The 13,318-nt window shown below is 37.7% G+C and overlaps 1 protein-coding gene across 50 annotated transcripts in view; it reads right to left on the bottom strand.

Annotated features, from left to right (window-relative positions):
* The window catches only part of TRDN (triadin), a 974,263-nt gene that overhangs the window by 34,150 nt on the left and 926,795 nt on the right, over positions 1–13,318 (bottom strand). For all 50 annotated transcript variants that reach the window (XM_089686429.1, XM_089686384.1, XM_089686382.1 and 47 more), the window contains 3 exons: positions 9,162–9,191; positions 1,344–1,409; positions 1,085–1,150 (listed from right to left, as the gene is read on the bottom strand). In XM_089686429.1, coding sequence (XP_089542555.1) covers positions 1,085–1,150; positions 1,344–1,409; positions 9,162–9,191 — 162 coding nt within the window. The remainder of the gene's footprint in view (positions 1–1,084; positions 1,151–1,343; positions 1,410–9,161; positions 9,192–13,318) is intronic.

The following is a 13,318-nucleotide window of genomic DNA, read 5'->3' on the forward strand; positions in this document are numbered from 1 at the left end:
GATAATGCTGATTCTTCAATGTTAGGGAAATAATGTAATTAATTCCGCACAGGAAATTCACTGTAGGAACTACGTTCATTTTCTACCAGGAACTGATTGTATAATAGGGTGGCCTTATGCCCACCTCAATCCCTTCTCTCTCCTGTTTTTTTTTTATCATCTTCTTGTTAGTCAAATTAAAATGAAGAACTCAAGGTGGGACTGGGTGAAACCACATTGTTCTGTTCAGTGCTTCACCTCTTATGCGAATGTAGTAGGATAATGACATACCTAGAGTGAGTTATGGAAAGTCTATGACTTAGGTGTCCATTTATGAACCAGCGGTAAATGATCGCTGCTCAGTTCTCCAGCATTCTTGGAGAACACAGTTCTCCTGTGAATACCTTTTATGAAGCAGTTCTCCGAACGAAGGGAGAATGGACTACAAACGCTGGAGAACAGTCTACAAATGCTGGAAAATGGCTGATTTTACTATAATTTCACGAGATTACAGTAAAAGATCAGTTCCCTAAGAAGAGGTAAATTATCGCTGCTTAGTTTGCGGTTCCTTCGATTCTCCAGCTCTGGGCTGGAGAATCTGGAGGGAGAACACAGATCTCCAGTGAAGGGCTGAACATGTTCTCTGCTGATCTCCTGAGTGTCATAAACTGTGAATGACCAGAGAATAGCTGTAATCCTCTGAATCGCAGCTATTCTCTGTGTCATAAACGGACATCTAAATAACTATGCAGCTAGCAGAGATCATAGAAAATCCTAGATCCTGCTACTATGCCTACACAGCATCTGAAAAATCTATAGAGAAATTCACAAAACACATTGTTTTGCAAGTATGCATGCATACATTTATTTTTAACTTGCACTTTCAGAGTTTTTGCATTTAGGCCTCATGCACACTCAGACTGCTTTAAGTAATTTCTAAAAATAATTATACAACTAGTATAATATACGGTAAATGGGCATTCTTCCTCTCAGTTTCAGATTTGTAAATACTTGCTGGTATGCTCGAATTTTTGTCAAAAACGCTTTACATTTTTTATCAGGTTAGATGTGACTTGCTTTTTCTTTTCATGTTGGATAATATTACCTTCTTTGAAATGATATGCTGTATCAAGTCCATCATAGAAGAGATTCTGAGAGTAATTAAGAGTATCTGGAAAAATAGACAGTAGTAGTGATTTAAAACATTTGAAGCAATTACTTCAAATTAGTAAACAAACATAATAATATAGATTTTCACAGAAACATTTCTATATCTCAATTATGCATGTACAAGAAAAAGCACTAATAAATCAAGTAAAAAAAGAAAAAAACAGATTAACTTCATCTATAAAACATGACATTACCTTCTGTAAACTGATTAACTGTGCTAATTCCATCATAGAATACACTCTGAATGTACTGTAGAGTACCTAAAAGAATGTAATCACATTAATTAATTGCATTGAAATAGTTATTTTATGGAGAAAAAAAGTGAAATATAAATTATTGTACCAAAACATTTAATAAAGAGCTGTGATTAGGCATAGGTTTGTGATAGATGTGTTAGAAATAAAAAAGTCAAATCTAATAAACTGTAGAAATATACCAAACATATGCCAAAAATGACACGTAATGAGGGACATATATACCTTAGCTTTGGCACTACAGGTCACCCATCATAAGACAATCACAGGAGGTGATGTTGCTGACCTCTCCTTTTAAAAATGGCTTCAATATTTTGAGACACTATTTAAAAAACTTCTGCATGGCAGTACTATGGTCATTGGTTTGCTTCCCAACCATGGCACCACCTGCCTGGTGTTTGCATGTTCTCCCTGTGTCTGCGTGGATTTCCTCCGGGTACTTCGGTTGCCTCCCACACTGCAAAGGCATGCTGGTAGGTCAATTAGACCCTGTCTAAATTGGTCCTATTATGTGTATGTATAAATGTGAGCTAGGAACCTTAGATTGTACACCCCTTGAGGGTTAGAAACTGAATGAATGAATGTACAATATATATGTAAAGCGTTGCGTAAATTTACGGCGCTATGTAAGTACCTGAAATAAATAAATAAAACAAGGATGCAGACAATTACATTGCTTGGACTTTTCTGATTTGCACATGTTCTAGATCAATATTAAATGAGCTATTAAATGAGCAATGGTTAACACTATTACTGAGCATTTCTGTGCTTTTGAGTTCACATACACTATATTGCCAAAAGTATTGGGACACCTGCCTTTATACGCACATGAACTTTAATGGCATCCCAGTCTTAGCCTGTAGGGTTCAATATTGAGTTGTCCCACCCTTTGCAGCTATAACAGCTTCAACTCTTCTGGGAAGGCTGTCCACAAGGTTTAGGAATGTGTCTATGGGAATGTTTGACCATTCTTCCAGAAGCGCATTTGTTAGGTTAGGCACTGATGTTGGTTGAGAAGGTGTGGCTCACAGTCTCTGCTCTAATTTATCCTAAAGGTGTTTTAACGAGTTGAGGTCAGGACTCTGTGCAGGCCAGTCAAGTTCATCCACCCCACACTTGCTCATCCATGTCTTTATAGACCTTGCTTTGTGCACTGGTGCACAGTCATGTTGGAACAGGAAGGGGCCATCTCCAAACTGTTCCCTCAAAGTTGGGAGCATGAAATTGTCCAAAATGTCTTGGTATGCTGACGCCTTAAGAGTTCCCTTCACTGGAACTAAGGGGCCAAGCCCAACCCCTGAAAAACAACCCCACACAATAATCCCCCCTCCAATAAACTTTACACTTTGCACAGTGCAGTCAGGCAAGTATCATTCTCCTGACAACTGTCAAACCCATCCAGTGGCAGCATGCTTTACACACTGCATCCGAAGCTCTCAATGCACTGTTGTTGTGCTAATCTAAAGTCTACATGAAGTTTGGAGGTCTTTAGCTATTGGCTCTGCAGACAGTTGGCGACTTCTGCACACTGTGTACTTCAGCATGCGCTGACCCCACTCTGTCATTTTACGTGGCCTACCACTTTGTGGCTCAGTTGCTGTTGTTCCCAGTTGTTTCCACTTTGTTATAATACCACTAACAGTTGTCTGTGGAATATTTAGTAGCAAGGAAATTTCACGGATGGACTTATTGCACAGGTGGCAACCTATCACTGTACCACACTTGAATTCACTGAGCTCCTGAGAGCGACCCATTCTTTCACAAATGTTTTATAGAAGCAGTCTGCATGCTTAGGTGCTTGATTTTATACACCTGTGGCCATGGAGGTGATTGGAACACCTACATCCAATGATACTTTTGGCAATATAGTGTATATTTCAACTTCTTCCCCTTAAATTTCCTTTACAAGAAATCTTCTGCATTTTACAGTCATTGTAAATTTCAGCTGCACCATAGGTGATGACCATACATAGATAGATTTCAGTGTATTTATATGCCCAATGTTTGCAAACAGCTGTGATCGCCACCCTGCACAAATTAAAAACTGGCAGATGCTGCAGCAGTATGTCTGAGGGGTGGATGAGCAGCCCTGGATGCAAAAAGTTTGCGTCCAGGGATGCTCAACAATACATGTATGCATGTAACTGCTTAGTAAAGTTTACAGCCTTGGCTTCGGTAGGCCTCTCTTGATTTGTGCTTGTCGTGGCTGCATGAAAACACTGGAAGCAAAAATACACTGAATTCTGTCGGTGTGCATCCATCTGCACCCATGTGAACGAGCCCTAATAGTTTTTTTTTTGTTGTTAAACATGCCAAATTGAAAACATATTTATTAAAATACATTTTGAATAAGCAGAGGAGAAAGGCTGATGCTAAATTAGTATCAGACATGTGCCTCTGGAAAAGAATTGTGCCTCTCAATATGTATACTGCTGTCTAAGCTATTTAGACAGCGATATACCACTACCAGAACAATTTTTGCATTTTTTGTTCACTTATTAAAATGCACATTGTAGGCCTGAAGCTTAGTTAAAACCGTAAACATTATATATTTTATAGACAAAGGGACCCTGGATAGTAAAATGATGGTATTTACAAATTCTTCACAATATTAGCTCACATGCGTATTTTCAGTAAATTTTAGGGCACACAAACACAATGGGTTTGATTTACTAAAGGCTAATAGACTGCAAGGAAAATGAAAAAAAAAGAAGCATTTTTGCCTGCACATGATTGGATGAAGGAAATCATCAGTGCTTCACCCCATTCACTAACCCCTACGGAAAATGAATGCAACTGCACTTGCAAAGTACACAGTCTAAACAATTTTGTATTTCTACTCTTCCCTTGGGACTTCAATAAATAAATAGAAAAAAGAAATACATCCAACATTAGAGGGGTTTCGATGTGCAATGTTTTATCGTTTATTAATAGAGTTGTTTAAATTTTTTAATATTAATAAATCGTTGTATGTATTTTTTTCTGCACAAAAGTCCCAAGGGAATAGTAGAAATACAAAACTGTTTAGTGTTTGAGGACGAACAGAAATTCCTCTATGTGTGTTGATGTATTGATGTAAGTGCACAGTCTATTTGCCTTTAGTAAATCAACCCCAATATATTACCTAATGTCTTTGGTAAAATATAAAAGATGAGGCTGTGTCACATATAAATATAACCAACATGTTAAACCTTAAAATTACATGTGGCTGTGAAATGGTGACAAACTTTGGTACCCAAAAATTTCTTAGGTAATGCTTTAAAGGTCTTTATGTAGACAACTCCATCATTTTATCCACAGCTCACCCCACATAAAAGAATATAATAGATGTCTTACCCCTTTTGAGAAACTTTGCGCATCGGACTCTCCCCAGAGACATGTTATATCCCTGCTTTAAACATGTCTCGAACACATTAGTGACCTCTCAACTAGGAAAGCTTGCAAGGCCTTCAGCGCTGACCTACAAATCCAACTGTCACCTGAAGACTGGGACCACATGTATGACCACTTACACAAAGGTTCTATATGTGTATCCACACAAGAAAACAATTTCAAAATTTACTCTAGATGGTATAGGGTTCCATCCCTACTTCACCGCTTCGACCCTAAAATTTCTGCTCTGTGTTGGAGATGCCATCAAACTATGTGTACACTCCTGCACATTTGATGGGAATGCCCATTGTTACAACCCTTCTGGGGGAAAGTTCAATCTACAATCACACAAGTTACTACGTACACCCTAGACCCTTCTCCCACACAATTTTTGCTTCACCATACCACACTCCCATTTCGGACATACCGCAAGTCACTTGCTATGCTGAATGCTGAAATGGTGAATGCTGCAAAGCAATGTATACCAATGCCGTCCAGGCTCTAATCTTCATATCACCTCATCTTTAAGCATTGCTGATACTCAAGACGAGATGACATACATCTTCAGTGTTGTACATACTTTCCTCTAAGTATTCAATGGTTTGAATTGTAAGCTTGATGTATTGTTCTACACCACATTGCTTTGTATTATGGTTTACACTAAATCCCGTTTGTGAAACGGAAAGCAATATTTCATGTCTGTGTTCTGACTGTGCATTATAACTGTATATGCTATATATGTTATCCTGTCTATGATTAAGTATGTGTATAACCACCTATCCCCAAAACCCCTCAAAAAGTCACACTTTCTCCCCAGAAAGCAATACAGTATTATAACCTTTTTGAAATTACATAAACAAATTCAAATAAATGAATATAATAATAAAATTCAAATTGAAATCACAAAAAAAAAGTCCAATGCAAAGTGTCCCAAAAAATGTCCCACTACAAACAAAAAATAGTGTCCAAAAATTGTCCAAATATCCAAATTTGTTCATCCAGTAGGAAGAAATTCCCTTTCATCCCGTAGTACCTCAAAAAAAAACAAATTCAAAAATCTAGTGCATTACCTTTATAAATAATATAATCACTCCGTGCAAAACAAAACACAAAAAACACAAAAATGTGCAATAGCTATATATGTATCTCTTCCGTGCACATACTGTATGAGTAAACTGTGACCACTCTGTGAACACTGCAACACTGTGTATCCACCAACACCAATAGTATTAAATACTATTACCCTCTGTATCCATATACCAGCATCCAAATGAGATCTTCCAAAATGCTCCAAAGAAATTATTCCAAGGTCCTCAAAAGACAAGAAGGGTCTCAAGGCTCATATTCAAGGTGTAATAAAACAATTTAATAGCAACTTACATTAAAATTTCATTATTCCGGCTTCCAACATGCTTCCACTGTTGGAAGCATGTTGGAAGCCGGAATAATGAAATTTTAATGTAAGTTGCTATTAAATTGTTTTATTACACCTTGAATATGAGCCTTGAGACCCTTCTTGTCTTTTGAGGACCTTGGAATAATTTCTTTGGAGCATTTTGGAAGATCTCATTTGGATGCTGGTATATGGATACAGAGGGTAATAGTATTTAATACTATTGGTGTTGGTGGATACACAGTGTTGCAGTGTTCACAGAGTGGTCACAGTTTACTCATACAGTATGTGCACGGAAGAGATACATATATAGCTATTGCACATTTTTGTGTTTTTTGTGTTTTGTTTTGCACGGAGTGATTATATTATTTATAAAGGTAATGCACTAGATTTTTGAATTTGTTTTTTTTTGAGGTACTACGGGATGAAAGGGAATTTCTTCCTACTGGATGAACAAATTTGGATATTTGGACAATTTTTGGACACTATTTTTTGTTTGTAGTGGGACATTTTTTGGGACACTTTGCATTGGACTTTTTTTTTGTGATTTCAATTTGAATTTTATTATTATATTCATTTATTTGAATTTGTTTATGTAATTTCAAAAAGGTTATAATAATGTTATCCTGTCTATTCTTATATTAAAAAAATATTTTTTGAAAAAAAAAAAAGTCTTTATGGTTCACATTCAAGTGCTAAAATATAACATTGAAATGTATTACATAACTGCAGTGGCATTTTCTGGATGCAGTGAGTGTACAAGATCATACATTTGTTCTCAAGACTTTATGCTATGACACTCACAGGTTGATTAACCAAAGGAAAATAGGTTGTTCGCTTTGCAAGGGAATTTTCACTTCGCAGTGGAGCTTTCCCTTATCTTAGTGAATGAGGTGAAATGCTGACTTTCAGCAATCAATCATATGCTGGACAAAAACATTGTTTTTGCTTGTCTGTGACTGGGTATTCTTTTCACCACATTTGTTAAATGAAAAAATGTGAACAACCTATTTTTCTTTAGTCAGGCAACTCCTATGAATGCAATCACACTAGACACTTACCAGCATCCAGTCCATATATGACCAGAGCGGGTGATCCTGGATGCAAAATATTTGTGACCAGGTTCAGCCAGAGGTGCTGATTAAATGTACTGAAATTGGTGCCTCTAGGTTTTAGAAACACTTTTATTATTTGGAATAATTTGTGAAGACTGTTGGGGAAAATCTTGGCTCACACATCCACTGGTCCTAGTCTGGATGTGTGGGCAGCCCCCCTTCAGAGGGTGGGTACAGTGCCGACATACACAGATTCACTTTGAGCTGCAGCCAAAAATGGCAGATGTGACTGCAGCTCAAAGGTCAGTGTCATAGCTTCTAAAATCAAATATCTGTTCTGTGCAGTGAGCAGGGAGTGCGGTCAGTAGGAGCACAGTAAGGATCCTTTTTCCCTTGGTAGAATTTAAACAATCTCTAGTTGGGTAGGCATTAAGATAAACTAGTATGTCAGTGATCATCATTTTTCCTGGAATGTTGTTTTTTATTATAATCAGGCAGATTTACTAAAACTGGAGCATGCAGAATCTGGTGCAGCTGTGCATGGTAGCCAATCAGCTTCTAACTTCAGCTTGTTCAATTAAGCTTTGACAAAAAAAAAAACCTGTAAGCTGATTGGTTTCTCTGCAAAGCTGCACCAGATTTTGCACTCCCCAATTTTAGTAAATCTCCCCTTCACTGTTTTCAAATGTAATGGTCATGGGGGCTTCATATCCTCCAATCAGTGACCTATATACAACACAAATAATAGCCAGTTGCTATTGTAATATGATGCTGTTCATGATCTTCCACACAAGTGGTTACAAGAAATCAGCGCATCTCACCAAATGTGGACACAGTTGGTTTGTGTTCAGGGTTACTGGTTCTGGCCACATACAAGCTTGATGTTGCTAAGTGCCAGTGTGTTCGTGTCCATAGCTTAAAAGGGTGTAGCACAGTCTTGAGGAACGAGGCCCAATTTATGATCTTGCACACAATTCCAATGCATTCAGAAAAGGCCTCTGACAAACAGGTAGAATTAAGTCAACCCAGAACAAATTTTGTTTTCTTTAATTCTGTGGTATTATTAATTACACAGGCTTGCAATATTTATTTATTATTATTTTTTTCAGGTACTTATATAGCGCCATCAATTTACGCAGCGCTTTACATATATATTATACATTCACATCAGTCCCTAACCCTCAAGGGGTGTACAATCTAAGGTCCCTAGCTTACATTCATACATACACATAATAGGACAATTTAAACAGGATCCAATTCACCTACCAGCGTGTCTTTGGAGTGTGAGAGGAAACCGGCGTGCCCGGAGAAAACCCACGCAGGCACAGGGAGAACATGCAAACTCCAGGCAGCAGGTGCCGTGGCTGGGATTCAAACCAACGACCCTAGTACTGCCAGGTGGAAGTGCTAACCATTTAGCCACTGTGCTGCAATATCATAAATAATTTTATTTTGAGCCTTTAGTCTCATTAAAATGAGTGAGTAGTCCAGACTGTTAATTATTTCCAGTCATTCAAATGTATTGCCATAGTATATTCAGTCAATATAATAGAATGTTGTGCAGTAAATGTGTATGTCCTCAGCAAATTTGTCTTGCAACAGATTAGCTGGGTTTAAGTGACAGAAAACATTTTCTAGGAGCAAAGCAAATCTGACAGCCTTGGACAGCATGCAAGGTTAACAATACATATTGAAAGTTGACTCTGCAACTTAAGCTGTTATAGCCATATTTTCTCCATAATGATGAGCTACAAGCTTTGATGATTTTCCATGCTAAATGTCAGAAATGATGAAAGAAGGCAGGTCAATGTCTGAAATAGTCATTTAGTTAAAAGCCAGCTATTTAAGTGAATAAACTTGTACATAAGAGCATCTTTCCATTTACATGAATGAACGTATCAATCTACACAATAGTGAAATACTTGTCCAACAGTTTACCTTCTTCTTCAGGCATGATCTCCTCTGGTTCTGAAAGTAAAAAAAAAAAAAATTAATATATATGACAACCTATGCTCATGCAAGTGCAGCTAATTCTAAAGAATCATAAGCTTAAAAGAACATTAAGAAAATTACTACTCTGCCACTTTTTTTCTTTTATGCTCACACTTTTTCTCTTATCGCTCACTTACCTTGTAGATAGAAGAGTTTTGAAGCAGCCTGATATGCCCATATATGAGTAGCAATGTCATCTACCTCTGCATTCAGACAGTGTGCTCTGGATACAGAGGTAACTGCACATGTGTGAGTGATATTATTGGCTGGAGTTGGCATTGCTATCTGCTAAAGAGGATTGCAACAGAAAACAAGAAATACATTGACTCAGTACACGTGTCTAACCTAAGGTCCAAGGTACATCGCAAAGGACAAAAATACACACACATCCACAGAGGGATATACTGTAACATTACATACATAAGTCTGCATACCAAGGTAGCACGCATCCATCTAAACACGGTGAGAAGTGTTGGTTAAGTATATGTAGAAAGGCCTCTGGGATTCCGAGATTGCCCACAGGGTAGGAACCCATGTTTAGAAAAAGCTTAGAGCACAATATATAGCAATGTACTAGAGTCAAATATGCCCATGTCTGCCTGGGTCCATGCACATCCAAAATAATTTTTTGTTTTAAAATAGTACAGAAAGAAGACAGAAAAAAAAAATAAAGAAGGCAAGACAGGAGGAAAAAAAAGAGTTTTCGAGGCACCTACAGGCAAGGCTTGTTATTAGCTTACCTGTAGGGCAAAGTGAAAATGTACAGGTAAATACCGCTCAGCAGGGACCACCCAAATCTTGATCCATGTATGGGCACCTTGAATGTACAATCACCCTGTTGGATAAATGCCGCTCGATCAGGGCTGTAGCCAGCAGTATTGATCGATGCATTGGGAAGTAAGTATCCCCACTGTCAGGATACAATATCTCAGTGTGAATGATTCCCCCATCCACCTTAAATGTCTGGATGGGGAAATCAGGTCAGTTGAACTAAATAATTAACACATCTATGGTCTGCTTTAAATAGCATTAGACAACCAATAGCTAGTTTCAAGCTGTGAAACTGCACATGCTGATAACCAATACAGTATGTGATGCCAAATAATGTGCTGAATATTTTGCGCACAACAATGTGCATAGAAGAAGATGGGAGATATGCAAACAATTCTAAACATACTTACATTTTGTGATATGGGTAAGTTGGCTAGATTGATTCTAATCAGAATATAGCTGATTCCAAACTAATCAAACATCAAGCCAATTTACAATTGATTATATTTTACTAAAGAATAATATTCTGTAGGGCACCAGTACTAAGGGCCCCAGATTTGGTATGAGGAAAGCTACCAGGTGAATGTGAACAACACATATATGTGAATACAGCCTGAGTGTTATGTACAGTCAATGCCACAGTAGTAATGATTTAGATAGGTACACTACTTCAAGATAGCAGTGTACATTTCAAAATCTTTTTCTGTATGTGGGGTTTCTACAGTGCCATGGACTCAGCTATCTTTGATTACTCCAGGAGAGCCTCTTGTTCCTTCTAAACAGTAGTCTACTGAGGCAATATGATCTCCCTGAAATGCTCACATTGTCCTTCAGTAATATCATGGGGAAAAATGGGCAGGCTAAGATGAAAAGACTTAAAAATCTAGTGAAATGCTTATGTGTGTCAAGCTGATGCCTGTGGAGACATTGAGTAAAACAAGATTTTTAAATTCTAGAAAAGTCAAACTTCTGAATCCTGAAGCCGAATTTAGAAAGTGGCTATATGATGACTACATACAAGAACAGATTCATAACACACATTTATAAGTCAACATTTTCCACAAAAAAAAATAGACATCATAGTCAGCATTCATCAGATAGGGAATTACCCTTGCTCAGAATATTGATAGAGCAACCAATTTATAACTATTTGGACTCTATCTACCTTGTTTGAATTTTGGTATCTATGAGACTGATAAATGAATTGTGTGACAATTTGCTTCAAATATCCATTTTTGTGAAAAGCAAATTCTTCTATATTTATTTCATCTGAACATAACTGGATAATAAAGGTAACAATCACACAATTTATTGTATGAAGTTTCTTAACTCCTTAGCCCCTTTGCGTTGTGCTTTGTCTTTAGTATTACATCATGAGAGTATGTCGTTTTGACAATTGATCAGTTGATTAATCTTGGAAAAAAATGAATACAAATTTAAAACAGAATTCATACATACGGAAAATATGTGTTAAATCAGTTCTGCTTGCCTTTTGGTATTTTACATTTAGCATTTAAACTATTTATTGCTTTAAAGTTTATTTAAATTTTATTAAATAAACTTTAATAAAATAAACTTTAATAAATGGCTTGGAGCATCGAGTGGTAGACAGCATTCCTGCATTGCTCCCGGCCTGGACCACCTTGCAGGCGATTCTTCCCTCTCCCAGGCATTCTTCAGCCCCTCACATGGGCAAAAATCAGCACCGGACCCCCAGGAGAATGGCGTAGGGTCAGTCCGGTGGTGCTATGAGCCGGTTCATCACCCGATTTGAAACCTCGGGCGCCCTGGCCAGCAAGATGGCGCCGGCCTCTCTTCCCTCCTCAGCTCCCCTGGACACAGGACCACCTGCTGCTGGTCAGGTAAGCCCTCGAGGCTCACACTCTCCACTCTTTAACTCACAGAGATCACGCAGCTCTTCTCCAGAATCCCTCCGCTCTGAGGATGGCTGGGATCTGCAGTCCCACATGCAGTCACTGCACTCCTACATTACATTCTTATCTACAAAGGCGGATTTTGAACCTTATGTGAAACGTATTGAAAATACATACAAACAAGAAATCTCTGATCTTTTTTTTTTTTTAATTTAGATATTTATTAAATTTTTCATATTATTACAAAAACCCAAAAAGGGAAAAAAATTTTCATACAAATAAACATTTCTAACATTTCTATCTATCCCTTACTAAAAACTCTTTTCTTTCCCATCCCACTATCCCCCCTTCCCACCGCTCCTCCCCCCTCCTCCCCCTCTGCAGACTCTATCCCATTCTACTCTCTTGAGGCTTATTAAATTTTTTTTTTTTTTTTTTGCTAACATCCTGGTTCATATTTTCCTATATTTCTCTTTCAATCCTGCTCTTTCCCATTTTTCCCATCTCCTGAAATAAACTCTCATCTTATCTTCCTGCATATGATATGATCTTTCCATTCTACCTATCTGGTTTACTCTATTAATCCAGTCTTCCTCCTTTGGTACCTCAGCCCTCCGCCAAAACTTGGGTATCAACCCTTTCGCCGCATTCAAGAAATACCAAATACCTGAGTCTTTATATTTATTTACTGATGTCTCTACATTGTGTAGGAGGCACGTCGTTGGGTCTAACCCTATGTCAATTTCAGTTATTTCTTTAATCAATTTGACTATTATCTTCCAAAAAGCCTGGATTTTCGGACATTCCCACCATATGTGAAACACCGTGCCCATCTCTCCACACCCTCTCCAACACTTATCTGAGTCCTCCCCATTCATCTTGTGCTCTACACTCGGTGTAATGTGCCATCGTGTCACACACTTATAATTAACCTCAACCTCTCTCATACTCACATTATCGTGTATCAATCTAAACATCTTTTTCTGTCTATCTTCGTCAAACCCAACTCCCATATTTCTTTCCCATTTTGTGATAAAGATTAACTTTGTGTTTGTGTCTAATTCTGTGAGTATTCTATACACTTTTGAAACACCGTGCTTCCCATCTCTTCGTGTCTCTAACAACCTTTCAAACATATTCCACTCCTGTTTTACTCTCAAGGGTTTCGGAAGATTTCCAATAAAACATTTCAATTGATGATATTTCCACTCATCTATTCTAATAAAAATATCTCCCTTATTCTCCATTAAATCTTTAAGTGGTCTCAATTCCCCCCCCACCAAAACATCTCTCAGTTGGGTATCCTCCTTTCTAAACCATCTCCCCGATATCTTATTTTTTCCCGGAGGAAAGTAATCAGTATTTGTGAGAGGCATTAATATAGAATTAAATTCCCATTTCATGTTTTTGTGTAAATTATCCCATATCCTAAGAACATTTAGAGTGTAGATACTTGTG

The sequence above is a fragment of the Staurois parvus genome, unplaced genomic scaffold, assembly GCF_062004578.1.
Source record: "Staurois parvus isolate SC_StPar_1 unplaced genomic scaffold, SC_StPar_1.0 ptg000397l, whole genome shotgun sequence".
NCBI classification, from domain to species: domain Eukaryota; kingdom Metazoa; phylum Chordata; class Amphibia; order Anura; family Ranidae; genus Staurois; species Staurois parvus.